The sequence below is a fragment of the Alligator mississippiensis genome, chromosome 5 (assembly GCF_030867095.1).
Source record: "Alligator mississippiensis isolate rAllMis1 chromosome 5, rAllMis1, whole genome shotgun sequence".
In the NCBI taxonomy this organism is placed as follows: domain Eukaryota; kingdom Metazoa; phylum Chordata; order Crocodylia; family Alligatoridae; genus Alligator; species Alligator mississippiensis.
The window spans coordinates 2,065,685-2,093,089 of record NC_081828.1 but is presented as its reverse complement, the minus strand read 5'-3'; the positions used below and the strand labels follow the sequence as shown (position 1 = coordinate 2,093,089).

Here is a 27,405-nt window from a genome sequence, read left to right as displayed (position 1 = left end):
TTGGCTCGCGTAGTCACATATGAGAAAAACAAAAAAAACCAAAGGATGTGAGGTCTATGGAGAATACTACTGTTACAGAACTAAATTACAGGTAAGTAGGGTACCTTGCTGCCAAGTGTTGGTCTTTAATAGAAATCCACAGTAATTTCAAGCACACCATAAATCAGAATTCCTTGGTGTACAGAAAATAGCGGGTCTCCAGTTCACTCGTAAATGGATCCAGTATGGTAACATCACAGACTCTGCTGTCCTCATAAGTACCAGGAAGCACTTTGATTTGTTAATAAGCTACGCTGTCGTCTTGATTAATGTGTTGATGCCACAGTCGTTTTGGCAGGGCTTCGCATAAGAGGTGAGCAGCCCTGCAGCAAAATCGCAGAAGGGGCAGACACTGGTATTTTATAAAGGATCCCGAGTCTTACTCTCAAAGTCAGCTTGTGTTCCTACGCACCGAGTATGCAACAGTGTTCTGTGCTAAACCCAGAACGGACCCAGATCGTTAGCTGATTAATAAGTCAGAGGGTGCCCTGCAGCCAGCCCACCTCTTGAGTTTAGCAGGGACACATGATTTGTGTTTTCTGAATGCCCTCCTCATCATGGTCATCACAGCAGACCCCCATAACCAGTCTCAGCAGCATGAGTGCAGCAGCAGCCTGTCAGCCCAGCACTCCTTGGGACTTGCATACGGATACCTCAGACCAGGATGTCGGTGCCTGCACTTGACACGAAACATCGCAGAAGCTTTTTTTCCAGAGCCTAAGGCAGTTATCACTGTGTCCGTGCTTGTGTAGATAGTCAGCTCCTGTTAGTCCCGTACTGAATTATGCAAATCTCTTGGATTTGCTAACACGCAAAGTCTCATGTCAACAACTGGCGAGGTGTGAAAATTTTCTAGCTGCTGAGTTTCAGTGGGAGAAACCTCATTTATAGCATAATGAAAAGGGAGCATGTTTTTGATCTTCATTCATTTCAACCCCCTCATCACAGCTGCTGGGTTCTTTTAATAACCTGGTGATGGCTGTGGCATCTGGGCACAGCAGACAGATAAACCTCCTGCGGAGCTATTTTAAACCTCCCCTTGTAGAAGGCTTCCCTCCACAAACAGCTTTCCTCCTCCTGTTGCCCAGAAAGTGCTTGATAAAAAGAGGTTTTTCACTGTGAGCTGAGAGTCAGCAAGCTCTAGTTCTTCCAAACAACAAGAGACCAGGAGTTTCTCGGGTAAGGCCCATTGCCAGAAGTGCCCTGCCTCCAGCCCCCAAGTGCAGCAAAAGTGCCCCAGCAGCCATGAGCTTTGAGTATCACTAGATAAGCCAGGTCCCTCCTACATAGGATTTTGTGTAGATAAGACATCAGATTCGCACCTAGAGGCAGATGGAAACCCAGTGCTGTTTGCAAAACACACACGCAGTGGCTCGCATCACCAGCTCCACCAGATTTTGCTCCAGTAGAATTTGCTGAGTGGCATGGGAGAGCAGCCCCAGGAGAGCCCGCTGCAGCAGTACAAAGCAGGGGGCCTCTTACAAGGTCAGTAGCCACTTCACGAACCGAAAGAAGTGAGAAGTCAGATGAGCCACTGCCAATATGTGGGAGCCCAAGAGGAAGCGAATGTCCAAAAGTAGCCCAATGTTCCCAGGGCCCCAGAGGAGTCACTGAGGTACAGGGGGGTACCCAGAGCTGCCTTTCTCTGATCCGTCCTGTAACATCCCCAGTCCAGGGGCGGGTGAGATGGTGCAGGAGCAGCCAAGGGGATTCCTGGCAGAGGAATGTCTCCAGAGCAAGGGCCTGATCATTGCTTCACTGAAATGTGCACATTGCCCTCCTTGATGGAGATGTTAATGATCCCTGCCAGGGGTGTACTTCCACGCTGGCTTCCCACCTCCATGAGGAGCACGGCTCCATCTTCCAGTAATAATACAGAGTGGTATTAACATAGTAATAGCCCATTGGCAGCTGAAGCCAGAGGCGCTGAGAAAAGGCTGCGTGACGACTGCAGAGGGTAGCTACAGCATTTGGGGCTAATCCCAAATGCTTTGATTCATTACATAGAGCATAAAGGAAGCAAAGACGTTTTTCTGTCCTGGCGACTGTCTCCTCTCGTGGCTGTGAAATGCAGCGAGTCCAGAGTGCCGTAGGAGCTGCTGTGTTTTCCAGTGCATCAGGATCCACACACGATCATCTCCCGACCGACACGGGCGTGTTGGGTGCGTCCGTCAAGAATCTGACGCCAACTCTCAGGGTCCGAGTCAGGATGAGTAACCTCCGTAGGAGCAGGTGGGAATACCACAAGGTGTATCAGCAGAAAACCGCATTGGTTCTGGTTAGCTCGTTATCCGAAAAGTGAGGTCATCACCTGGATGCTACTCTCTGCCTGAGATCGCTTCTTCCAAGATAAACACACCAAGGAATTTTGGGCCCGGTTAGGCAGCGGCAACTGTTTTTGGATGATGACCCATTTCTCGTTGCTGGGCGATGTGGATGAGTGGGGCAGACCAAACACAGCTTTAGTTTAGGTCTCTCGGAAGATAGCCCAGCACTAAAGGCTCTTGTTCAATGATGTTAGCAACTGCAAATCCCCCTCTTACAGAAGATTACAGAAGGATTAAAGTGAGTTGCCTAGGCAGAATAATTCAGTCCCTCCTTAATGCATTTCCCACTGTACAACTGAGTCTTCCATCAGCGAGACAATAAAATAACGAATATTACACATGTGCTGACGGATGGGCGTGCTTGACCAAGCTAGGAGGGGCAGGCAGCTGAAAGCCGCTAGCAGAGGTAATTTATAGAACAGCGCAAGTGCTGAGAGATGCTGACTGCCCAGGTGACAGGCTGCAGCCTGGAAAATGTTCTCTGTTCCCTCTGGACCGCTCCCCGGAGCTCAGTGACAAATGATTGCACTGAGTTACAGAGTCAGAGAAGAACTACTACCCAAGCTGAAATAACAGGTCGCCCGAAAACTTGCTGCACGGTAGCTCTAGGCATCTTTGGTCCGTCTGGTGACTGCAGCTGATCCTTCTCTGTTGTTTCGCTTGAGGTGGAGACAGTGCAGTCTGAGTTGAACGTATCTGAACACTTCTCTGGTCTCCAGGTTTTGAGAATATGATCAACCCTTCATTGCTAAAGGCCCGGGGAGGAGGGTATTTGCGTTGTAAGCTGTTGGTGGCAAGAACCATCCCTTTGTTCTGTTTGTACAGCCCCCAGCACGGCGGGATGCTGATCCATGGCTAGGTACTAGGGCAAATAACAGTAATGGAGAAGGCATCTTGGATCCTGCACTCTCTCAGGGCAGGTGAAGACTTAGAAATCTGCTGTTTGTTTGAAAAATGCAGCATTAGTGTTCATACTTACTCCAGGAAGTATCACCATGGTAGCCTGTGCACAGCATACCATTACCAGCGGGAAGTGGGATCCAGCAGTGTCACTGCAAATGACTCGAGTGATGGGACAATACTGGAAGGATTCTGGTCTTTGGGCCACTTGGTTTAGTTGAAAGACCAAGGCATAAGAAGCTCAAGGAGGTAAAAGGTCCATGCTGGGCATCATATGCAAACCCTATTTGAGAATCGTCTCATTGACATTCTGGAAGTTACTGCCTTTATAACCATGTGGCAGATTTATGACTTGCCAATGAATGTGTCTTCATCCTTGACTAAAAGAAAACCTAATGCAGCAGTAGGCAGACATAACCACTTCTTTCTAATAAAGACTTCAGTGTTTGTGCATCACCCGTAGGTACTGTGATCGGCACATTCCTAAGAAGGTAGGAGGCCAATATGAAAGTGATGGTAAGATACTTGTGGTCCAGAATTACATCAGGACTCTTAGCTAAATCAACTGCAGGGAGGTCTGGGCCTTTGCATACAACCAAGGAAATGCAGCCAGCTCCACCAATGTGTTAACCACAGTAGATTGAAGCAAGGCAGTTGGGGTTTTGTTTAATGAGAAGGGACAGTTGTGCCCATCTGGTCTGGCTATCTGCATAACACTGGCCGGAGAACTTCCTCCACTAGTTTCTTCTGTCCAGTTCTGTAGTTTCTGTCTGCTTGAGGACGTCATCTTTTACAGACACGTATCAGAACTTGATTGTAGGATTCTGAGTGCCCCTCACACCCCTGTACCTTGTGCCAATGTTTAATGTGTTCTGTGAAAAGCATGCGTCCTGTTTCCAGTCTTGATTTGTCAACATGGGAGCAGCCCCTGGCCCAAGGGGCACATCTACACGCTCATTAACGCGCCTTGATTGCAGCGGATTTAGTTTAGTACGTCTAATAACTGAATGTGCAGTAGCTAGAGTTACTGCGCAGTAGTGTTGGTGCATGGTTTTTTAGTGATGCTTACTGGGCATTAGCCTAATAACACTGCGCAGTAGGGTATTAACACAGTTAATAACCACTGCACTACTGCGCAGTGTTAGGCTAATGCGCAGTAAGCGCCTCGTGTAGATGCACCCAAGGAGTTGGCAGTCCGAAGTCAGCGATGCTCCATGTAGGCACAGGGTCACACCATGGACAGAGTCCAGGATCTAAACCTGTACAGGAGCCTCAGTACAGGAGTGCGGCCTGCCTTTATATCTGGTGTGCTCGGCGCTGCACTGTGTAGCAGCTGCTCTGCAAGGTTCCGTGTTTTGGCCGTAAAAGTGGCATGTTTTTTCCAGTTTCGCTTGCATAGATTCATTTGAAACCAATGTCAAAAGATTCCCCAGCAGAACAGTGCCATTAATTCCTCAAGCAGAAGATCAGCAAGAACCATTCACGGCGGCATTATAGCAACCCCTCGTTAGGCCGTCCAGCCCAGTCGGCACCTCCGTTCTGCACAGGTGCACCACTGAAGTTGCAGGAAGACAGAGAGAGGTCAAGGCGGAGGCACCTGACTACTTCTTGGCCCGGATGGCATGAGAGCAGCTATCATGCATTTATTTACCTGGGGCTGAGAGAAGGTGGAACAGAGCGAAGGTTTCAGACGGATTGTTGTTTCTGGCCTCTGAACAGAAAGGGGAAAAACTGCTGGGAAGGTCAAAGAGAGAGCCCTACAGACATGTAGAACAAGTGACTGAGAGTCTACCTGTGTGGAAAACTCACAGTGTCAGTATGATGATAACACGGGAGCATGGGCAGGGAGAGATGCAGTACTCGGATTCAGTCGTGCCACTGTGTTTAAGAGGTGTGTGGCGTGTTGGATAGTCAGCAGCGTTCAGTGTTGGGTGGCTTATGTCCTGAAGTGAGCCTGTTTAGTGAGTCACTGTTATATGTAGATTTTTTCAGTCTGGATATAAAGGTCTGCTCTTAAACCAGACAAGCAGCAAATATAGCCTTTACAGCACCAGAAGCAAAGTCAGCCTTATCTTGGAGGATATGTCTCGTCTGGGAGAAACTGCAGCCTTCGCTGAGCCCTGAGATCAAGGTGTAAAGCTGTGTGCGCACTACAGACCTCTGCCGATCTGTGGGGTGACCCCTGACTGACGTGGTTTTGCCTGCAGAATCCTAGCACCGCAGGAAAGCAGGGCTGGCAGGGACCTCAGGAGGTCACATCTCGTCCAGCCCCCTGCTCAAGGCAGGAGCATCCCTGACTAAAGCATCCATCCATGCGTCTGTCCAACCTGCTCTTGACCTTGTGCAAGGATGGAGATTTCACACACTCTCTGGGCGGTCTGTACCAAGGCTGAAGCATCCGCGCTGTGAGCGAGTTTGTCCTCATCTCCAACCTAAATTTCCTCTGCCACAACTGAAGACCATTGCTCCTAGTCCTGTCCCCTACGGCCACAGAGAGTAGTCCATCAGTGTCCTCTTTGTAACCACTCTTCAGAGATTTGAAGCCTGTTATCAAACCCCCCCTCAGTCTTCTCTCCAGACTAAACAATGCCAGTTCTTTCAGCCTTTCCTCTAAGCGTAGACAGTGGTACTAGCTAACCTGGGTTTTGTCTGGCAGAGCTTGTACCAGCTGGAGGAGGGAGGTGGTTTTACTGCACCCGTGCAAACTGCAGCCAGGCTTTGAGATCTCACTAGGAGCGCCTTTTCAGTACAGCGTGCTGGACATGGCTCTAGGGTAAGAGTGAGATGCAGGCTCCAGGGATTCGCTCATGAGAACGTCTGACCGAGGATCTCGTTGCTTTGTGTGTGTGCCAGCTTTATAGCGGGCTTTGGGCACTTGGGGAAATAAATCCAAATGTCGCTTGAGCATGGTGAGCGAGAACTGCCACCACAGACCTGCCAAAGGGAGGAGAGAGCCGAGCATCACTTCATTGCGCCAGCGGGGAACTCATCCCTTTGGTTCCAGGACTGTTGCAGCAGATGACAAAAGGGGTTGGTGATGCTTTCCCACCCCCCCGAGACACGGGGCCTACTTGTGAATCCGGCTCACTGGTTCGTCTCCAGGCATAGCTGTGTGCGTGTCCCGTATGTCTCGTGAAGGGGAGCTTTGGGAGATCAGGGCAAGAAGCCTGCCCACATGCTGGCAGTGTCTGGCCACCACGGAGAATCTGGTCATTACCGGGAGGCCCACGCTGCGCAAACTTTTCACCAGGTGCGTCTTTTAGAGCGTTTTCTTCCCGTTCTCCCTTAGTCACGTGTTCTCACCGCTCCGGGCTCAGTCACGCTCAGCTCTGTCAGTGCCATGTCTGATGTTCGTGCTGTGTCCGATGCCAGGAGGGAAGAGTTTGAAAGAGTACTCACTGATGAAGAGAAATCTGTGTACTTCCTCCTGTTCTTGGTATTATTGAAGTAACCCCAGCCAGGAGCAGGGCTGGCGTAAAGAAGTGCACTGTGCAAACACATCCCACCTCCGCAAATGTACAACCCACGAAGACGATTGACGTATTAAGGGTGGACAAGAGGAACACAACCAGATCTATACGTAAGCACGTGTGCACATGTATTTATTTGCAGTGTCCATATACCTAGAGAACTCCAGCAATCCTCCTCTCTCAAACCATCACGAATAGACTGAGCTCTTAGACACATCGCGACGCAAGCAAGGTTTGAGAGCTCGGTCTAGGGAGACTGTCCCACGTGTAAGGAGCAAAGTTTAAGAAAATATGGCAACGTCTGTCTGAGAAGCTTAGACGAGGCTGGCGCCTCTGGGCAGCCCCAGCTGGTGTGAGTGTGGGTGGGGAAGGGACCCTGGAAGTGAACAAAGAATTAGGGAGGGATGGGGTGACAAAGGACCTCCATGAGAAGACGTGTGAACTTGATGTGGCGAAAGAGGAGGAGGCAATGGGGCCGTTCAGAGATCAGGAGCGACGGAGTGAAAGGCAAGGAACATAATCCCTGTGGAAGCAGTGGTGTGTGTGAACCGAAGCAGGGGGTTGTGAATTTTAGGGGCGACATGCAGGCATAGACCACAGAAATCCAGATGGAAAAGGATGAGAGTCCTGGGTATGGAGGCAGAAAGAAAAGGGTGGATTTTACAAACGGCATGGAGGAGTCAGTAGGGGTGGAGCGTTGTAGTGCACAAGAGGCAAAGGGTTTTTTGTGGTGTTTTACTGAACCAGCTGTATAGATGGGAGAGAAGTTTGACAAGCTTTTGGGCGCCAAACTTCCTTCCTCAGTTTTGACTTGGAGGAGCAAGCCCTGAGATCGGGGTGAGGTAGAGGGAAAGGAGGAATGACCCCCACTCACTCGTGCCATGTTGGACCCAAACTGGGATCTCCTCTGGTCACTCGGATCAAGACGGGCGGGCGCAACGTGGGGTTTGTTCAGCTACCTGTCTTGGAATGGATCGCCCAGATGCTTCACTTGTTCCTCGGTGAACAGGCTTACGAGAGACCGCATGTGACCACTTAAATGCTGCTCAAGTTTGCCACATGTCTGCAATTTAATACTGCTTTCCATGAGAACATGCACAAAGGAAGCAAACAAGAAGCAAAGCAAGCTGGATTGAGTACTAACTGCAGATTGATTGTGAAGTTTATTGGTTGTTTCCTCGCCAGTGCCAAATCAGCACCTGATGTATGAGACCGGGAGTGATTTGAAGAAAGTTTCTAATTAAAAACAGGATGGAATTGAGAATTTATAGGGGTTCACCACAGAAGCGATTGCTTCCCCTCCGCCCTTTGGAGAAGAGCAGCCCACAGGAGTGATCCCGTTGCCCAGGCAGTGTTTGGGTGGCATTGTAAAATCCATTTTACAGCATGTTCCCTCATGCAAAGGAGAGAGAAGAAGTTGCTTCCAGTCCCACAGCTTGCAAAGCTGAGAATAAAGTTGGGGCCATGCTGTGACTCTTAAATGACTTCTATAGAAGACCACAGCTGCCCCGAGGATGCCTTCTTTCCCAGCGCCATGTCCACACAGCCCCAGGGGCAGGGTAGGAGTGTCAAGGGAAGTCAGGACAACTACGAGAGAGAAGGTGAAAAAGTAAGGCCCTGGTTTAACAAAGCATAAGCATGTATTTCAGTCCTTTGTGTCTTCGGGCTGGACTGCGGTTAGTATTTAAAGTTCAGTGCGTGCTTGCGTTGTGTGCCAAGCCTGCTCTTCCTTCTGCACGGTCAGCCTGACGGCCGAATGACACCGCCTGGCCAGGGCTTTACACACTGCACATCTTCGCTGCTTCTCAGCATAAGACCATATCACTGTGGGTCCCAGTGGTGCTGCAGTTCTGCCTCTAGTTTGTGCGCCCTTCTGATTTTGGCACCACGTGCAAACTTGAAGCAGTTACCACAGTTCCTGTCATATTATTTAGCTGCCAGGGACATACTTGGGGCCGTGCAAGGTCACAGGCAGTGTGTGGCCCAAGGAGCCTGGTCTCTAATGATAAGGTGGAGATAAGTCTCTCTGGGGAAACTTGGAGCTACAGACAGGCCTGACGGTAGCCTCCTTCAACTCCTTAGAGTATGTGGTTCAGGATTATGCAAAAGAATATACACAATGTAGACACTTAGCTTCTTTTGCATAATCCTGGACTACATACTGTACTCAAGAAAAGCGCCGTAACAACTTCCCCTTATGTCCCTTTGCCACATCCTGGGAATTTCCTGATGGGACGAAGCTGCTGAGGTCTTGCAACGTGCGGGTGCTCAAAACATCTGTTCTCTTCTCGCTCAGCATCGACCTCAGTGACTTGGTCATATGCAGAAAATGGACAATGGCCGTAAACCCACGGATCTCTTGTATGGAGAACTCTGTACAGGAAGACCACGCGGGCATCCTCATCTCCATTTCAGAGATGTTGATGAAGACAGTGAACACTGAGCCAAATGACTGGGAGAAAACTGCTGAGGGTGGAAGCTCTTGGAAACGATCTGCTAAGCCTGGAGTGAAGGCTTCCGAGGTAAGAAGAGTCTAACATACAGAGGAAAAAAGAAACCGCAGGAAGAACCCGCACCATGTTCGGGACTGTTTGCTATGAACTTCATGTGCGATAAGTGCGGAGGGACTGTCGCTCAAGAACCGGGCTCGGCAGCCACACTCGCAGGTGTTTAATGAGGTGATGCTTCACTCGGTGCAAATCTTGTCTTGCGAGACAAACGAGATGCCTACAGTATATATCAAGTCTTCCTGCTGATGAAATGCCTCCGTTGCCTGGGTCCTGACACTGCTTTAACCAGTAATTCTGCAAAAGAGTTTCCTTTTCACTAAGGTCTGTTGAATCTGAGCTGCTGCATAAATCACGACTTCTTTAAACCTGCTTCCAGATAGCGTCCTGCCCTGAAAGAGCAGGGGACACCAGTCACTTTCCAAACAGTTTCATGGAAATAAAAAGGACATCAAATGTTGATGGCTAGAGCCTGGTGCAGCTCTGAAGAGTGACCATGGAAAGCCCCTGCTCCAGACCCAGCGGATCTGCTCCTTCCACATATCAGGGGAGTGTTAGATTTCAGAGATCAAGATAAGTATCTTTTCATGCTCACCCCATGGATCCAATAAGGGGGATTGTCAGAGGCACTTGACTCTTTGATGTTCAAGTGGGAGTTCTGCACCTCGCTGCCCTTGGTGCCCATGAGAACCCTGCTCTGATTATGGGGTAGTGAGATGCATTCCCTTATTGTCAAGAGCAAGTCTGGGGCCCGCAGGCTGCATACATCCTGTGGGGGCTTAAATTGCCACCCCTCAGCTCCCCCACAGCTGACACTCCTTCCCATCTCTCTGGGAGCAGCTGGAGTCTCCAGACTCCCGCCTCCTTCCTCCAGTTTCTGCTTCCTGCCCCTGCCCCAGGGTGTGGGGCAGTGCAGTGCAGGGAGTGGAGAGTGTGGCTGGGGCTACATGGGCACATGTACAGTGGGGTGTTCGTGCAGTGTGTGACCCAGGGGTCCTGTGGCTTGCCCTGGTGCAGTCCACGGGGCACGTTGCCCCCAGGCAGTTAGGAGCTGGAGAGCCCTGGTCAAGAGGATTGCTAACACAAGTGGAGCTGAGGGTATAATCAGATGATTGAGGTGTGAGCGGGTGTTGTTTACAGCAGAAGTGAGCCTGCAGGATCTTTAGGTGCGGAGAATCCAGCCTGCGCAGACCCCAGGCTCAGCGTGCACGGACGGCACTTGGATAAAACGTCTCACCTCCTAACCTGTGTCTGTCCGTCTGACATGGATCTGACAGATCATCCGGTGAATCAGTGAATGAATAATGAACGGGGAACCCTCAGTCCTGCCTACACATCAGGTTTCCAAGGAGGGTTGCAGTTAAGAAGGGCCAGGGGAAGTTCCTCCTGGTTATGCACTGCCCAAACGATGGCATCTTCCCAGAGGAGGCCAGCTAATGAACCGAGGGATTAAACTAGCCTTGGAAAGTAAAGAATAACCACTCTGCTTTGAGACCTTAGAATGGAGGACAAACAACTTCCCCTGCACGTCAGCCGGGCGTGCATGTGATCGTGAGAAACGTGGCCTAATGCAAGGTGTCTAAGAGAACAGCTCCAGGGAGACTTGCAGTCCCTTGCATGGAGGCTGTCCTGGGAAAGTGGCTGCAACAACCTTCTTTGCTGGGTCTCACAGACTGGACTGTGAGCGCAGCAAAGGGCCCAAGTTCATTCACTTCCTGGGTCAATAAGATTCAACGAGGCCGAAGTGACCAAGGAGCCAGTTCTTCAGCCCCACTTGTGCGAAGGATCCTGTGACCTTTCACTGGGAAACATGAGTGCAAGCGGGTCTGAGTGGCATGGGGGCGCATGTAAGGTGCAGGCCTTGGCAGAGCGTAAAGCAGAGCTCCACTTCGGGTCTGGCTAGAAACGGGATGTGCGACAGGCTTCTCAGCAATCCACCCGCAGAGACTCGCCCAGGGCGGACGGGGTTGAGGGAAGTTTTGTACTGCCCCGAGAGGGGAAGTGCAGGAAATCAGAGCTCCTGAGCAGGCTGGTTCCTTTGGAAATGATCTGTAAATTATAGCAGATACCATTGCTATGTCTTCATTTACTCAAGCGTATAATGGGGGAATTGAAATAGCCCCACATCGGTTGTTAACATGTGAAAGAGATACTCCGATGAAAGCAAAATAGCAGGGGTTTTCAAGGCTCCTCGCAAGGGTCTTGTGAGTTTTGCTTCCCCCCCCCGCGATCCTATTCCCTGTCCTGGCACGTCTCATGCGCGGGTCCTCTGCCTGCGTAGGACTCCCACAGGGCAGCGGTCGGGGTAGAGCACCAGCGCTCCTTCTTACCTCCTTGCTTCTTCATCTCTCGTCACAAGGGCTTCTGCGTGGCTGCCTTCTTCCTGAGCCCACGGGTCTGTGTGTAGCTGGTTGAGGCAGTGGTTTCAAACCATGAGCCAGTGGTGGTCTGTGAGGCCATGGGAACTGGTCCATGGGCCCCCCCATAGCCCACCCCAATTTCAGTGAGAAGCTTGATGACGTGGCATGCGGTTGTCTATGAGAAGCATTGGGGGTTGACAGTGGTCTGCTGGGCCAAGACCCTTGGGAGCCTAGGGCAAGAGAGATGTCAGCGGACCCTTGATGCAGCTACCAGCACAGGTGTTGAACATGGGGCCTTGGAGACCTTGAATCATTTCTTCCACAGCCTCCCATCCTCTGCTCGCCCAGCGGAGCGAGAGACTCGGGCTCCCCAAGCTTCGGGCTTTAGGGACCGTGCTGCCTTCCCGTCCCTCGGGCTCCGAGTCCACGGCTTTCCACTGTTGCACATTAAACGGTCGGTTTATTGCCTCATCGCTCGTCAACAGCAATGCCTTTCCTCCGCACAGCTGGATTAAGCTAAGAGCCCACACCGCCTCGTCTCCATTTCAGGGGATTGGCTGCGAAGCAAACCTGTGACATCCATACCTTGCTACGCCCGCGAGTCTCGGGGCCAGAGCTCCACTTCGGGTCTTGACCTCAGTTACTTAAGCTGCTTTCTTCCAGGAGCGTTCATCGCTTTAATCACGGAGCCCTAAATAATCAGCGGGTAGCCTGTAATTACGGGGTTGTGTTTTGGATTCCTGCAGCCAGCTCCCTGTGTGCTGAGCATGGCATATTTTGATCTCCCACTCCCCAAAAGTGCGTTTGATCTCCAATTTACATGTGGCAAGGTTAAGAGGAATACAGCCTCTCTGTTCTCGGGTGATCCAGCAACCTTAGGTGGTACACGCTCTGCTTTTGTTAAGTAGCTCGTTGCAACGGCCATCGAGACGTTTGATTTATAGACTGATAGCCAGCCCGAAAGCCAGCAGTTCCAGGGCAACGTAAATCAGCCTGTCTCTGGGACTAAAACTTCCTTCCATATAATTTCGCCAGGAGATGGAATTCTTTCCCAATTCCTTGCATTGCTTTCAAATGCGATCGACCACCCTGTCCTTTGGTTTGGAGCTATGCAACTTCGCCGCAAACGGGGTGGGGGAGAGAGCAAGCCGCGTCCGGACTCGTTCTGCTATAAAAGCTCCATATTATACGTTTTTGGACATTGCCTTTGCCCGGCTTCCTCTGAGCCCACACAAGAGATGGACGGCGTCTTCTGGCTCTCTTCCCCCCCCCCTCCCAGCACGTTCTCTGACCTTTTAGAAAAATAAATACAAGATAAAGCAGGGCCTGGAATGTGTGTACATTCTGCTCGCTCTTGTTTTCTGCTGGGATTAGCTGTTTACAATGGGAGCAGGAAGGGGGGTCTGTGGCCTTACTGAAATTAGTGGTGTTGCAGAGTGATCTCGTTAGGTGGTCTCCCGTTGAAAGACCCAGATCCTTGTAATCCCCCCACCCTTCTTGGCCGTTACTCCTCTTGCCCTCGTTCCATCTCTACGGTTTTGTTTTTTTTAAACAAAGTCAGCCTCTCTGTCTCTGGGATACACAGACCCCCTTGCTCGCATGTTGTACCTGTATAACAAATTAGTTCGTCTTTGCCAGCCGACATCAACATCTGTTACCACTACAGGACCGGGCTTGTAAAACCGCTCACGCTCTCCGACGCAGATGCACACCGAATATTTGTATTTATTTTCCAAAAAAAAAAGAAAGAAAGCAAGCAAGAAAAGCAGCCAGCTGCACGAGTGTACAGGAAAACACATTCGCATGGAAATTTCAGCCATAAATCAAACACCCCAAATTAGTTGCTCTTGTGGGTTTGAACGTGCTCCTTGGATTTTAAAGGTCAGAAGATATCCATTTCCACAGTGCTGAAAGTTTAAAAATACACTGCATTTTAGGGGGGGAAAAATATGGTTTGCATTAGATGCCAGTACATCAACTCTGAGCATGCGCACACGTCCCCCCCGTCCATGAAGCAGAATGCAGTCGGAGCTCCCTCTGCGATTAATGGCACCTCGTATTCGAAACAGCCAGGAGATGCAGTGGCCATAGATTTAAAGAGAATACAAGAGACTGTCATGAGATGTGACATTTACCCTGCAGAGAATTAAAGTTCATTCCTCACTCTTTAAATGAAAAAAATAAAAATAAACATAGAAAATACTTCTCTTGGCAGGCTTTGTAGCATACTTAAAAAAAAGGCATTTACAAGTGGTTTCAAAATGCCTGTTATATCTGTCAGCGGGTGGAAGGAACACCCACAAATCATGTTTTTATCTCCTGGAGTTTTGTTCTGTTTGAGCAATAAAAACCGGATCTGCCACTCCGTTGTGTGATGGCAGGAACACGCTCGGGATTGCATGATTTTAAAAATCTGCAGCCCCGGGGGACAGTAACGTGGGTTTTTTGTACAGTAGCACTGAAGATGGGTGGTTTCCCCTGGTTTGTGATGGAATTTCTCTTGGTTCTCGGGCACTAACGTGTCCTATCCACCATAGGCACACGTTGTTTGGCAAGAAAACAGCTTATCTCTAATGCAAAGAGAATAGCAACATTAGCAGCGTGCTGGCTGCGGGGATATCCTTTCCTCTCGAGACCTGAAAAAGCTACTTCCAAGCTTCGCTCTCAGCTCAGAGCCAGGATTCTCCGTCAAGGGTCCCAGAAGCTCCGTCTTAAAATCTCTTCTCTGATGGCCGTGCTACGCAGTGGTGGCGATGGCTTGCAAACCGCTGGCCTGACCCTGGGAGATGCCCAGCCCCTGCGGCACCTCTTGCAGTGCGTGGAAGGTTTAGATGGTGGGCACCCAAAGGGTGAGGCCCTGTTTGAGGCCCTTGTGGCCTGGACAGCGTGAACCCATCGCTGATCAGGCTCTTTCACGTCATATGCCCTTTGCTTGCAAATTGTCGTGGTGGAGGGGCATCTCCACAGCCATCTTGCCACTCGCACCAAAGTCGCAGCAGCACCGTGCAGTCTTCTGAGCAAGTTGGTCCCTCGCTTGACTGAGCTGCTGCATAGGACGCGTTTGGCAGGATGGAGGAGAGGCAGACAGCACGGCATCTGCCCCTTGTGTTTTTCCTTTGGTTTTTCTTATGAATGCTGGAGTCAAAGCCCATCCAGGAGACCCGAGCTGGATAGCTCCACCATGGCTGTTCGCCTACAGCCTTCCTGCAGTTGCCTGCTTGTCCCAGGTGTCCCTGCACCACACTGTCTGCCGACCTGAAGGACTGCAGCGAGCTTTGACTACTCTTGCTTCCTTCACAACGCTCTAGCAGCGACGCTGCTCTCCGCGTGGGACCTGGAATCGACTCTGACTCGCGCGTCAGCAACAGAATGAGGATGCGAGCTCGAGGGCAGACTTCATGTCCCTGCTGGTGATGTGCGAGCCAGAAGAGAGGGAGAAGGAGGTCGTCAGGCTGGTGTGCAAGGGGGAGCGGTGGGGGTGCCTCTCTCTGACAACCAGAGGGACGGTGAACGTCCATGCGATTCCCCAGCGAATGCTGAAGCCCAGCCTAGGGCCCTATCCTCATAGTTCACCCCTTCCATGGGTTTGTAGCTTCATCACAGTTCATCTGCCTCTCCGCTAGACCTACGCTGGGGGAGGGCAAGCTGGAAAACCTTGTTTGTGGGCCCACTGGAGAGCTGGCATTATGGTCAAGACATAAGAAATGTGCTGGGTCAGGCCCCAGTCTCCTGCCTGTCACAGGAGCACAGAACAGATGCCTATCCAGACTGATCCACCTCCTGCCCCTTCCCCTTAAAGCATCTGGCTTTCAGAGGCCCAGACAGTCCTAACATGAGGGGTGCGGCCGCAACTGTCACATCAGATACCCACTGATGGACCCCGTCTTCAGGAATTTGTTCAATCCCCTTTTGAATCCAGTTAAATGACCAGGCCCCTCACCATCCTGTGGCAATTGGGTCCACAGCACGAGTACACGTTGTGTCCCCTAGCTCTAGTATCATGAGAGATAGTAACTCTATAATCCCTACTTGCTTTCTACAAGCCATTCATAGCCTGCGCCGTTGTCTTTTCCAGCAGTTGATGATGCAGTTGGGGCTGGAGGGGGTTGGATTAGACGTGACCTCCTGAGGTCCCTTCCACCCCTCATTTTCTATGAAAAGTCCTGGCCTCGAATGGAAAAGTCTCTCCTCGAATGGAAGCCTCTCCAGGATCCTGAAATCATTCCTCGGTGTCCTTCTCTGGGCCTTTTCTACCTCTCCAACATCCTTTTGCAGGGGGGTGAGGCCCAGAACTGCATGCAGGATGAATGGCGTAGTCACACCCTGGGTTGATAAAGGGGCATGATGACATTTTCTGCTTGATTTCCAGTTAGTTCTCTTCTTCATTTCTGACCTTCTGTTTTCCTTTCTGACTGCAGCACGAGGCTGACAGCTTCTGTCATAGCATCAAGCACAAGGAGCAGGGCAAGAGAGGAGGAACGGGGGAAATGTAGGAGAGAACAGGGAGCATCACAGCTAGATCTGTCTGTAGGATGGGCTCGATAGAAGCTCTGGGGAAAGCTCCCACATCCACTCATCCCTCTGGATTCGCTGGGTATCTAACTCCTGTTTGTGTTTGTATTGCAGGTGCAGCCTCCAGAACAGCGTCCTCTGCCATCACGCGGTGATAGGGAAAGGCTCCGACATCAGGGACTGTTTGATCGGCAGCGGCCAGCATCTGGACCCCAGATGTAAGCAGCAAGTTGTATTTTTAAGGCACTTGGGCTTTTCTCCTTGCTCCATCTCCATCAATAAGCTGATGGGCTGATACTGCTCTTCTGTCACGATATCCTGTAATAGGGGGGTCAGATTTTGTGGCTGCGCCCACCGGAACAAAGAGTGGGTGATTGTCAGAAGCAAGACTCCCAATGACAGCATGAAGGGCTTGGCCTTCTAAGAGTCTCTTACCAGAGACCATGATTAGGTTGTCCTTAAGCCACAGTTGTTATCTGTGTCAGGGTGTCAGATGCTGCTTGCTGTCTTAAGAAGGGCAGCCCCCTTGCCCCCACCCCCCACTTGAAAGCACTGCAGGTACCAGCACATCCCCTCCATCGTGACCAACCGCAAGGCATCAGGCTCAGGATAGCGCATTACACGCTGGAACCCAGTGTGCTCAGTACACAGTACAAGAGCAGCTGCAATCAGCTCCATGCAATGCAAATTAAATGCAAACTTTTGGCTCTGGGGAAGTTATCAAAATGTGGCTTCCATGTGGACAGAGCTAGGACATCCAATCAAGTTGTTAGTACAAAGACGTTGGCAGCTCCCACAGCCGGGTTTGTTGATTGCCTGCCCGACTGGATGACAAGGGACGGACTGTCTAAGTGATCCTATCTCCAGAAAAGGGCTTTTGAATTAATATTTATGGATTGGGGTTTGGCAGATCTCAGCTGCAGGGTGCAGAGTGATGACAAAAGTGAGTTTCTTGCCGGAGTCTTTGTGGTCGTTTGGTCCGGCCAGGGACATTTGCTTGCTTTGTTTTTGTAGCCTAGATTTGACTTTTTCCCAGCCCCAACACATGGGCTGCGCGCACGCAGGCATTTGGTGTTAGTCCCGTGGCAGCACTCAGGTTTCCCTCCCCAGTGCCACCAGCACCGGCAGGTAAGGGCCAGCCAGAAAAAGCCAGTCGCCCCTGGGCAAGAGCTTCCTTTATACCAAGCGGCTTCCAGCCCAGTCGGCCCCTGCTATGATTTAGGGACTAGCTCTTGCCCTTGGTCTCAGAGCAGCCAGCCAGCAGCCTTTCCAGCAAAGGTGAGTGTGTATTCACAGGGCTTCATAGCTTGGGAACGCCAGCCAGGATTCTTGGAGGCGCCTGCATTTCCCAAACCATAGCCTTCTTCAGAACTGACAGCAAAGCTGGGTTGCTCCGCTGCAGTGCTAGAAGCTTGCCACTCTCCTGAGCACACTGCTGAAGCAACGCTGTTTGGTGCCCCTTTTGGAGCCCCCTTTGCAGGTACACATGAGAAGGGCACCCCGCTACCTGCACATGCAGCCCAGCTCCTCGCCTGCCTGTTGCAGAGAGAGGGGGAGGGAGGAGCCCACGTGTGGTGGTCCAAATGGCACAGCTGAGTAACAGGACCGAGCGAGACACAATTTAGGCTGAGGCATCATCTCCCATGGAGCCCCCTCTGCTTAATAACAGGCTGGGCAGAGCCCCAGAGACTTATCCTCCTCTGGCCATAGGGATCTGTCAGATGCAGCCCACTGCCTCCCATCACTGCCGTTCTCTGCAGATGGAGAGAATTAGGGGCACATAGGGTCATACTGTTGCCCGTGCCAGGCTCCCAGTTCTGCCTTGAGCTCTGGCGAGCCAAGGTGGGATACCCCAGTGCCAGTGTTACCCACCAGGGGCATGAGGCGACTGCACAGTCCTTGGTAGGCATTGGGTACAGGCGGGCGCTGCCTGGCGGTGCTGCCTTGCCGCAGCTGCCTGCTGTTATTACCAGCTTTAGGAAACTCTCCTTCCTCACTGATACTTTAATGTAGGGTGTTTGCTAGCAGATCATTAACAGCCAGGCTTTTAGAAAGCTCCCGCACTCAAGCAGTGGTTTGAAAGAAACACAGGTCCCTAAGAAGAGGGAGGGAGATGCTAGAGGGGTAGGAAATGTCAGGCAGCAATTGTGGGAGACTGTAATTACACCAGGCTTTGGATCACCCATTGTTTCCCAGCCTGTACCGTTAGGGTTCGAGCTCTGCTCCTCGTTAACCTGCTCTTGAAGATGAGCCCACGAGAAACATGCGCTGCCAGACGTTTCCTCACCAGGGAGATGCTGCAGGCCGAGAGGGAGGGAAAGCTGCGCGGGGGTCTCCAGGAAGCTGGCCGGGCCTGCAGGCTGCCACACGAACCCACAGAGCTGAGTGGGTGCAACTCCCAAGAAGGCATCTCGGAGCCAAATCCAGCAGGGAGTAAGCTGCACATCTGGGACAAATTAGTCATAAAACAGACTTAAGTGGTAAATTGGCAGAAACTCCTTCCGAAGCAATGTTAACAAAAGAGATGACAGAGACACACACAGCGCGGCATTAGCAAAACACATGCTGAACACTCGGGCCCGGTTTTCCGAGGCACCCGGGCTCTCGGCCCGGGAAGACCTAGGGGCAGAGTCCCGGGCTGTAACTTTGGCTTTTGGAACGGCGCACAGACTTGCCTGCCAGGGACAGCACTAGGGCTGAGAAACAACCGGTCCATTGGGGAGAGAGGCTGGAACTGAGGCTTCCTGCCTGAGCTGCGTTTGTCCCCCAGTCCGTGGGCATGTTCATCCACAGCGGCACTGTTTGCATTATAGACACCTCGAGGAGCTGTCGCTGTGAGCCAGGACCCTGGTTGTGAAGTGCTGCACAGCCCAGTTGAAGCCGTCCAGGCAGGCTTTATATCTGGCTTTTCCCAGCTGCTTTGTGCTGGACTTCACAGCTTGGCTGTTCTCTTTCTGCCGGTTCTGGACATATCTTTTTTATGTTAAAAAAAAGGAAACTAAGAACACTTCGTTCTCTCCCATGGACCACACAGGCCCTTGAGTGGGTCATTGGCAGGTTTCTTTACTGCGCAGATCGTTGCCACTGGAGCAAAGGGCATAGCCATAGCAGCAGGGGTCGCCTTCAGCGTGGGTCTGTCCAAGAAGGAGATGAGGGAGGCTTCACGCTGGCAAGTTTGACAGCAGGAACATTGCAGCTTCAGGACACCTGGGTTCCCATCGCAGGTCTGGAGGAGCAGGTGCTTGAGGAGTCGCAGAGCCTCAGCCCTGTCCCCTCCAACTTACCCCATGCATCTGTCTTCCTCACCTCCTTGCAGCTCCCAGTCCCAGACCCTGTCTCCACCTTCGAGGCTCTCCATCCCTGTCCCAGCTTTCATGTTTGGGCTCCGCATTGCAGCCTTTGCCCCGATGGGGCTCCTTATTCCAGTCTCCTTTCTTGGTGCCTCCTATACATGTCCCCAAGCTCCTCACCTGAAGGCAGGTGCCCCCGCCTTGCCTGCTTGGCAATCCCAGCACCTTCCTCTTCACCCCCCAACCTCTTGTCCCCATCCGTTCCCTTTGCCACAGTCAAACCCTTGCCCCCTCTCTCCATTCAAGGCTTCCTTCTTTGCCTGGACCCCAACAGAGGGAGTACGAAGGGATCAGGACAGATAGACTCCCTGCTGTCACTTCCTGTACCTGGGCCTCAGTCATCTGTAGCTGTAATACCAGGTTGGAAACCCATTCAGTGCAGGCATCCTCTCTGGAGAATTTAGCTGCCACACTAATGGGTTTCTACTGAACAGGTGCCTGCAGAGGCTTTTCAGAGACCTGAAACTCAGTCAGAAGTGCACATTTCTTCCCAGGGGCAGGACAAGGTACTCTTCCCCACCCAGTTCCAGGTTCTAGCTCCCAAGTTCAAGGCACCAGAGCTGCTCAGCAAAGCCGCTGGAGTAAATCCTTGGAATAAGGGGCCAAGCAGCAGGTATGGGGCCCTTCACCTCTGATATCAGCAGCCATCAGCACTGTGTGGACGGAGGGGCAAGGACAGGGCAGGTAGGGCGGGGAGCACACTGGCTGCTCTCGTACCAAAGCCATTCTGCATTCAAGCAAAGCTCCTGTCCGGGAGGGTCTGATCAGCAAGATGGGACTGAGGGCACCAAGCACTCCCCTGGCTCCAGATTTGGAAACAGAGCACTCGCTGGTGTACGAAAAGCTGCACTCCCCAGAGATCCCGGCGGGAACAAACTCCAACTAAACAGTTTGCACAAGGACGTAGCTCAGGAAGGGCCAGAGATGGTGCAAGAATGGAGCAAACTCCTAGCTGAGATGGAGATGCATCCCTTGAACTGCTTTAACTACCTCGCCAGAGGCAGGACTTGGTAGCGAAAGCCTGTGTGTCGCAGACATCATCCCTGTGTCACCAGCACGTTACTCACCGATCCTCCTGCCGTTGTCTTCCAAACAGGCATATAAAAATGGTTTATGGGTTTTGGCCTTCACTGGTGCCGACCAAGTTTCCTCGCCCGTCCACTGAGTTAACGACGGTCGTCAGAGCCCCCCGGCTGCTCACACCAGGACGCTCCGCTGGGAACAGTCCAGCTGCCGGTGCCAAAGAGGTTAGCTGAGCCCCAGGTTCTTGGCCCGCTGGTCACTTGTGGCGCTGAACCTCGTGGAAAGTCTTGCAGGCCCCATCTGGGGAGAACAGCCACACGCTCTGCTGGAGCACAGCCACGCGAAGAGCCACGGGGCACCCCTGACACCCATCTGCACAGGGAAGGGACCGCATGCACCCCTCTGCACGCTCATGAAGTGCAGGCAGGCAGTGGGGAGTCATGTCCCAGTGCTGCCGAGAGACGGTGTCACATCTCCTTCGTGGACGTCCCGTTCTCCTCCTCAACCCCGTCGGCCCCATGTTTTGCGTGGGTGCAGGAGGCCAACTCTCCCCACAGCTTGCCCAGGGCAGGTTGAGGACATACCCGTTGCCTCCTGCTCAGACCCCAGGAGATTGGACTCCTCCCGTTTCCCAGAGACCTTTGTTCTGCAGCTCCTCCACCCCCATGGGGCATCCTGCCATTTGAGGCTGGACATCTGCTTCACCTCTTGGTTCTGTCTTCTTCCTCCCTGCTAGGGCACCCTACACCCCAGCCCCTCCCGCATCCCCAGTGCATCACACGTGAAGGGGTTAAGAAAACCGAGGCGCAGCAGTGCTGAGCGCAGGGTCCTGGCTGGAGGGTCTTGCCCCTGTGCTCAGGCTCAGACCGATGTGCTGCACTGGGGGCAGGAAGGGATTTTACCCCCTGGACAGACTGGTCCAGACTGGGGGGTTTTGCCTTCCTCTGCAGCAGGGCACAGCCTCTGCCTGGGGTCTGTGGAGCAGATACTAACACCCTTGCCTGCAGCAGGACGGTGGCCACCGCAATCCCCATGCTTTCCCTGGGGCAGGTTCAGCTGTGGTGTCTGGTGCTGTGGTAGGGATGACGGTCCTTAAACGAAGACTTTAGATGATGGTTTGTCTGGGCTGGTTTGCACGGGGCTGGTCCTGCCTCAGGCAGGGCTTGAACTAGATGTGATCTCTGCAGGTCCCTTCCAGCCCCACGGCTCTACGATTCTCTGAACCCATCTCTCCTCCCCTTTCTTCCCATCATCACGTCTTTTCCTCTCCTGATGGGCCCCGACCTCAGCTCTAAACTAGCGGAAGGACCTCAGGGAGCCCAGCTTTAGGCAGCCAGGCCACTTGGCTTGAGGTGCACCATCGCATCCGTGGTCTCCGCCGGCCACTTGAGGCTTTCGGGACCACTCTTTGGCCACCCCAGTCTACGCCGGTCGCATGGATCACGTCCGGGGGCATTGAGCAGGCCTCGCCAGGAGTGCCCTGCTGCTCGAGAGCACAAACCGACCGGCCCCACCACCTGCTCCCCTGCTTTATCTCCCCTTCCGGACGTGCCCCACCTTCCTAAGCGGAGCTGCAGCTGCCTCCCTTCCCCTCCCACCCCCCAGCAGGCAACCCCCTCCCCGGCTCCGCACAGACACAGGCCGCTCTTCTCTCCTGCGCCCCTCCTGCTGTCTGGGGAAGCGCGGCAGGAGCCACCCACAGCGTGTTTCGTGCGTGTGTTTCTCTGCCCCCCCCCTCCCCTCCTTGCCCTCTTTTTTTTTCAAAGTTAAACTATCTCCTGCTTGAAAGAGAGCAAATACACAGCAGTGGCTTTCATCACTGCTGCATAATAGAGCAGTAATTCTGTGCCAGGGACTGTTTTCTATTTTATTTTAAAGGGTTTATAAAACAGGGTATGTAATTGAGTGAGTAAACTGAACGTCTGCTGGAGCCCCCGAGGCCTGCAGCTTCCTGGTGGTCCCGGGCCCTGGCCCTAACCTTTTTTTTTTTCTCCCCTTCCCTTCTCTCCCCCTCCCCTTCCTTTACAAGGGAGCCTCGGCACCACCCAGCAGCAGCAGCAGAAGCAGCAATCTGTCTGGGGCTAATTGAGCAAACAACAAGGAGATGCTTTCACGGGGCCCTCGCCGGGACGCTGTGCTGTCCCCTTTCCAGCAGCAGCCCCAGGAGCGCATACGGCCTCCAAGCCTGTGCAAGGGCCTTGAGTCCTTTCTGCCACCGGTCAGGGGAGCTGAGAAGCGGGACTGGCGTCCTGGCTTTCCCCTGGGCACACGCGGGCAAGTCCGGCCAGTGTGTGTACGCAGGCAGGCATGCGCCGAGGGGCCGTGCCATTCAGTCGAGCCCCCAGCCTGGCAGGAGCAGAGCACTGAGCGGGTCTGATCAGCTCGGGGCTCAGAGGATCTGGCTGACTGTGACCTGAGCCCAAGTCAGAGGCTGTCTCAGAGCCCCTCGTCTTTAATCCCCCTTTCTCTGTGCTCCAAATGCATCTGTAACCCTGGCAGGGCCAGAGGACAGGCAGCATGGTAAGAAACCTCCACAGGGGAAAGGAGAGGGGAGTGTGGGGGGACTGAGTGTGCAGGGCACTCCCCCTTCCACACACCCCTACACCCCAGAGCTCCAGGGACCACCCTGAGCCCCGCATGGCTGCTAACGAGATGCTCCCTGCAGCGCAGCTCCCTGGGGCAGGCGCAGCTCCCTCCTGCCTGCGTGCAGGACTTTCCCCCTAGATGCACACATCAGCACCCAGCCCAGTGTCTGGCACTTGGGCGACCAGGAGTCGGACCCACCCAGGCCCACAGCTTTCGGGGCTTGGGTTCTCCACCTTGTCTGGGTGAAACAGAGACTAGCGGCTTTGGGTTGGGGTGTGATAAAGCAGGGAGGCCCAAGCAGGGCAGTAGGAGCCATGTCCCGGCTCTCAGCACAGCCAAGCCATCAGCGTGAGGCAGGCGGTCGGTTGGTGACTCTTTGGTGAGACGAACAGGGTGCTTTGGCAGCCAGAGCGAAGAGCAGGGAGCCCTTCTCTGCCATGCCGCTGTTAGACCACAGAGCCACGGGCAGGTCACTTGGGCTCTCCATCTCCCGGGTATGTGGGAAGGGAGGTCCTGCGCACCATTGCAGCAGGCCGAACGCGCGTGGCCGCACGCAGGAAGGGAGTGGTAAGCAGCTGGGAGCCGTGGCAGGGCAGAGCATGCCCTGTGCGGGGCAGGAGGTGAAGGGGTCTGCGATGGGTTCCCACGTAGGTAACATGTGCCCTGGGGAAGGTGCGTCGAGCCTGCGGGAGCAGAGCATAATTTCCTTGCTGGACCCGCGCCAGCTCCCCCCTGCATCGCAGCCGCCCTCTGCTCTGCAGGCTGCTTGGGAGAGCTGGGGGAGTCCCCAGGGCCTGGTTGGTGTCTTGGGAAGGATAGAGCTAGGCCTGGACTAGCCAGTGGCACCCCAGGCAGGTTAGCAAAGCCATGTGGGGTCCAGCTGGAGGGCAGAAGAGCCAGTGCTGTGGGCAGGGGCTCTCCGCTGTTAGCAGAGGCATAGCAGGGGAGTTTCCCCGGTGCCTGCCTGGTGCGCTGACGCCCAAGCCGGAGCAGAGGTGCTGTGTAGGGGGGCGGCTCCTTGACAGTCCAGTGTCTCCCGGGGTCACTGGCATCAGTCTGGCAGCAGCAGCCAGGAGGTCTTGGTGGACCATGGCCGTGTCATTGTCTCCCATGCCCCCTTCTCCCCTCCTGTGGTTTGACAGACCCGTTCCCTGAATCTGTGCAAGGCTGCAAAGGGTCCCTCCGTAGCCATCCACAGCCCTGGTCTCAGAGCTTCCTTCCCCGACAGCCCAGCAGGGGCTGGGCCGCTCTGGTTATGGGCGGGCTGGCTGTGGCTTGAGGCGTTGCCCAGAGAGCCTCTGGGGAGAGCCTCCCTGGGGGTCTGGATGCCGGGGGGGAGCTGGGGAAGAAGCCCTAGCACTTCCTTTGGTGCCTGGAGTCTCCTGAGATCTCAGTGGGTCACTTGGTGGCTACCAGCCTCATCCTGCCATGGTGCTGGTCGTCATTGGCCCCGGGCATTGAGAGCACCTGGCACTCTGTGAGCCCATGCCAGATGGCTGTGCCTCAGTTTCCACACGGGTGCTGCGACCTCGGGCATGCAGGTCTGTATCTCTGCTGTGGACACCCTCCCCTGGCAGCTGCAGCCAGGACTTCCCCCGAGCTTCTGCTCTTTCAGCTCTTCCTGCAGGTCAGCCCTCAGGGGTGGTCAGTAGCAGAGGTGGGGGCCAGGCCGGGGGCGGCGAAAGCCACAGCCCAGCTTTCAAAGGTGCTGGCCGCTCGTTCGCTCGAGGGCTTGGCTGGCAGTGGGGCCTAACTCCCCTTGGCTCTCCTTGTCTTTCAGCCAAACATGTCAACGAGGTGATCGTGGGCACCGAGCAGCTGATGGAGATCTAACCCCAGCGGGTTCGGGCCGTTGTATGAAGGCAGCGCAGCCGCCAGCCGGAGACCCTGCATTGGCAGTCGCTGGCCTGTTGTCGCTCCCTTCTTGCTCGGCTTCAGAGCTACGTCTGAATAAAGGGAGTGTTTCCAGCGCTGGCTGTGTGTCTGTCTGTCTGCGCCCCCGGCACGCAGCCAGGCATGTGCAGAGGAAGAGCAGCACCCGCGTGCCGGGTGAATGCACGGTACGTTCCAGCCGGGATGAGCGGGCACCGCACAGACAGTGTCTGTTCAAGAGACCTCGCGCTGACGTCCCCTGGGTCTCTGGGGGCTTGCGCCAAGGCCACTCGAGACACCAGGGGCAGCTGACACGTCTCGGCCACACTACGGGGGAGCTGGGACAGCTGGGTCCATTCCCAGCAGCTCCTGACTCTTCTTTCTTCCCCCCTCGCCTCTTCCTCTCACTTTGAAATCCTGCCCGTGATGCATGTGAGGGGCCTGGAGGCCAGCGTGAGGCCGGGAACCCAAAGAGAAACAGGTCGCTCACTGCAGGTACTCGTGGCCCTCTCCCTGTTTAAACTGCACGTGTGCTGGAAACAGGAGAGAGGAGCAACAAGCACAAGTCTGCCAGGCTTGCGTGGCATTGGGGGGTGGGAACACAAGCTGGGCTCCAGCCTCTACGCCTGGGACACGGGGAACGACCGAGGAGCCGTGTGGAGGAGTCCATTCGGGTACCCTTGGCCATGCAGAGGCACTCACCGCACCGGCTGGGCAGCTGCTGTCTTGTTAAGAGAGGGAACTGTAAGTCCCTAGCAGACTTGACGGGGGAAAGATGATTGTCCAGCCCTGCCCTGCCCTTCCATAACTTCACAGAAGCCACCTGGCTCTTACAGGGGAGTCTCCAATAGCTCCGCAGCCACCGCCTCAGCCAGGCGGCAGCCCGTGTCGTGGTGAAGCGTCCTCGAAGCAGAGAAAAGAAAGCGGAGGAAGGGAAAGAAGAGGAATCCCAGCCGGCAGCCTGCTCTTCCCTGTGGAAAGACCTGCACCTTCTGCCGACATCTGTGGCTCAAGGACTGGTCTATTCAGATGCCTCAAGACCCACCGACAAGCAGTGGTAGAGATCATCCTCGAATGGGGGGATTGCCGACGGTGACCAGTGAGACCAGCGCAGGCCGGGGGCTGGTGGTCACGAGCTGTGGGGAAGAGATGAGTGCTATGGATCGGGTTTTGCATCACAGGTGTCTGAAAATGAGGATAAGGTTGAAACCCCTTTGGTCTGTGGGACCCCGATGCGCTTACAAACCCACCGTGCAGGCTGTCCCACACCCACTGCGCAGATGGGGACCCGTGACTTGTATCATGTCACACCGGGAGCATGCAGCAGAGCCAGAAGAGAGGTGGGGTCTTCAGATACCTGCTCCAGCCCCTCTCTCTGCCACCAACCAGCCCCCCCAGGCTGACAGCTTCAGGGTCTCCTCCTTGTGCTTTAATTACACCTTCACCTCCCACTCTGGTCCTTTTGTTTCACTAATTGAAGGCCAGGGTGGGAGGCCCTTTATTGTGTCAATTAGACCTGCTGCCCTGTTTTGGAGCTTTAGGACCTGGCAGGTTTGATGAGCGGGCTCTTTCCCTCCACGCCTTTTACAACCTGCAGGTGTTTGGGGCGAGATAAAAGCCAAGCGAGATTTCCCAGCATGAACTATCAAAGCAGAGACTGGCTCTTGATGTCCTCGCCGTGTGTGGCAGCAATTATGAGGAACAACTCCAAATAATAGGTCCTAACACGTCCCCGGGCAGGCACCAGTGTTAACCGTTGCTGATCTGGGGTGGCCTCAGTCAGGGACTTGGTGAGTGCAATGGTATCGAGGGCTTGGCATTGAGCAAAAGTCCATTGTCCAAAGGCCACGTTAGATGCCCAAATGCCTTTTGAAGATGGGACGGAGCAGGGATTTGAGAGCCATCTTTGAATGCCCAAATGATGGTTGGAAAGAGTATGGGGGGACGCAGCTGCTGGAGACAGGGTGAGGAGGAATGGCATTAAATCACAGCACACGGAGATTTAGGCTGGGTTTTTAGGAAGACTCCTCGTTCTGCAGGTGGTTCAGCATCATTGCAGGCCTGCGGAGAGGTCATGGAGCTCTTGGAAATCGGACTCCAGCTCCTAAATCACTGAGGCTACTCGGAAAGTGTGGTCCTTGAATTGGTCAGCTGGAGAAGCAGGACTCTCTGGGAACGCTGCACCTGTCTTTACCTCACTTGTGCCCCGTCGTGCAGCGACTGAGCACGCGCTGTCGGCTCCGGCCCACGTACGGCCTGCCCAGGCCTGTGCGCCGAGCTGGGGAGCTGCGTTCTCCTCCACCCCGCCCAGCACACCTCTGCGACAAGCTGTACAGGGATCCCGGGCCACTGCCAGTTGCTTCCCTTTCCCCTGATGTCCCCAGAAGAGCCGGCGGCAGGTGTCTGAGCTGCCCGGGGCAGCAGAGGTGGATGCAGAAGGCAGCACCACAGGGCAGAAC

The 27,405-nt window shown here is 53.8% G+C and overlaps 1 protein-coding gene across 1 annotated transcript in view; it reads left to right on the top strand.

Annotated features, from left to right (window-relative positions):
- The window catches only part of EIF2B3 (eukaryotic translation initiation factor 2B subunit gamma), a 115,254-nt gene extending 90,212 nt beyond the window's left edge, over positions 1-25,042 (top strand). Inside the window, exons 11-12 of the mRNA XM_019480739.2 lie at positions 16,230-16,333; positions 24,855-25,042. Of these exons, the coding sequence (XP_019336284.2) occupies positions 16,230-16,333; positions 24,855-24,907 (157 nt within the window). The 3' untranslated portion in view covers positions 24,908-25,042. The remainder of the gene's footprint in view (positions 1-16,229; positions 16,334-24,854) is intronic.
- The last annotated feature ends 2,363 nt before the right edge of the window (positions 25,043-27,405 follow it).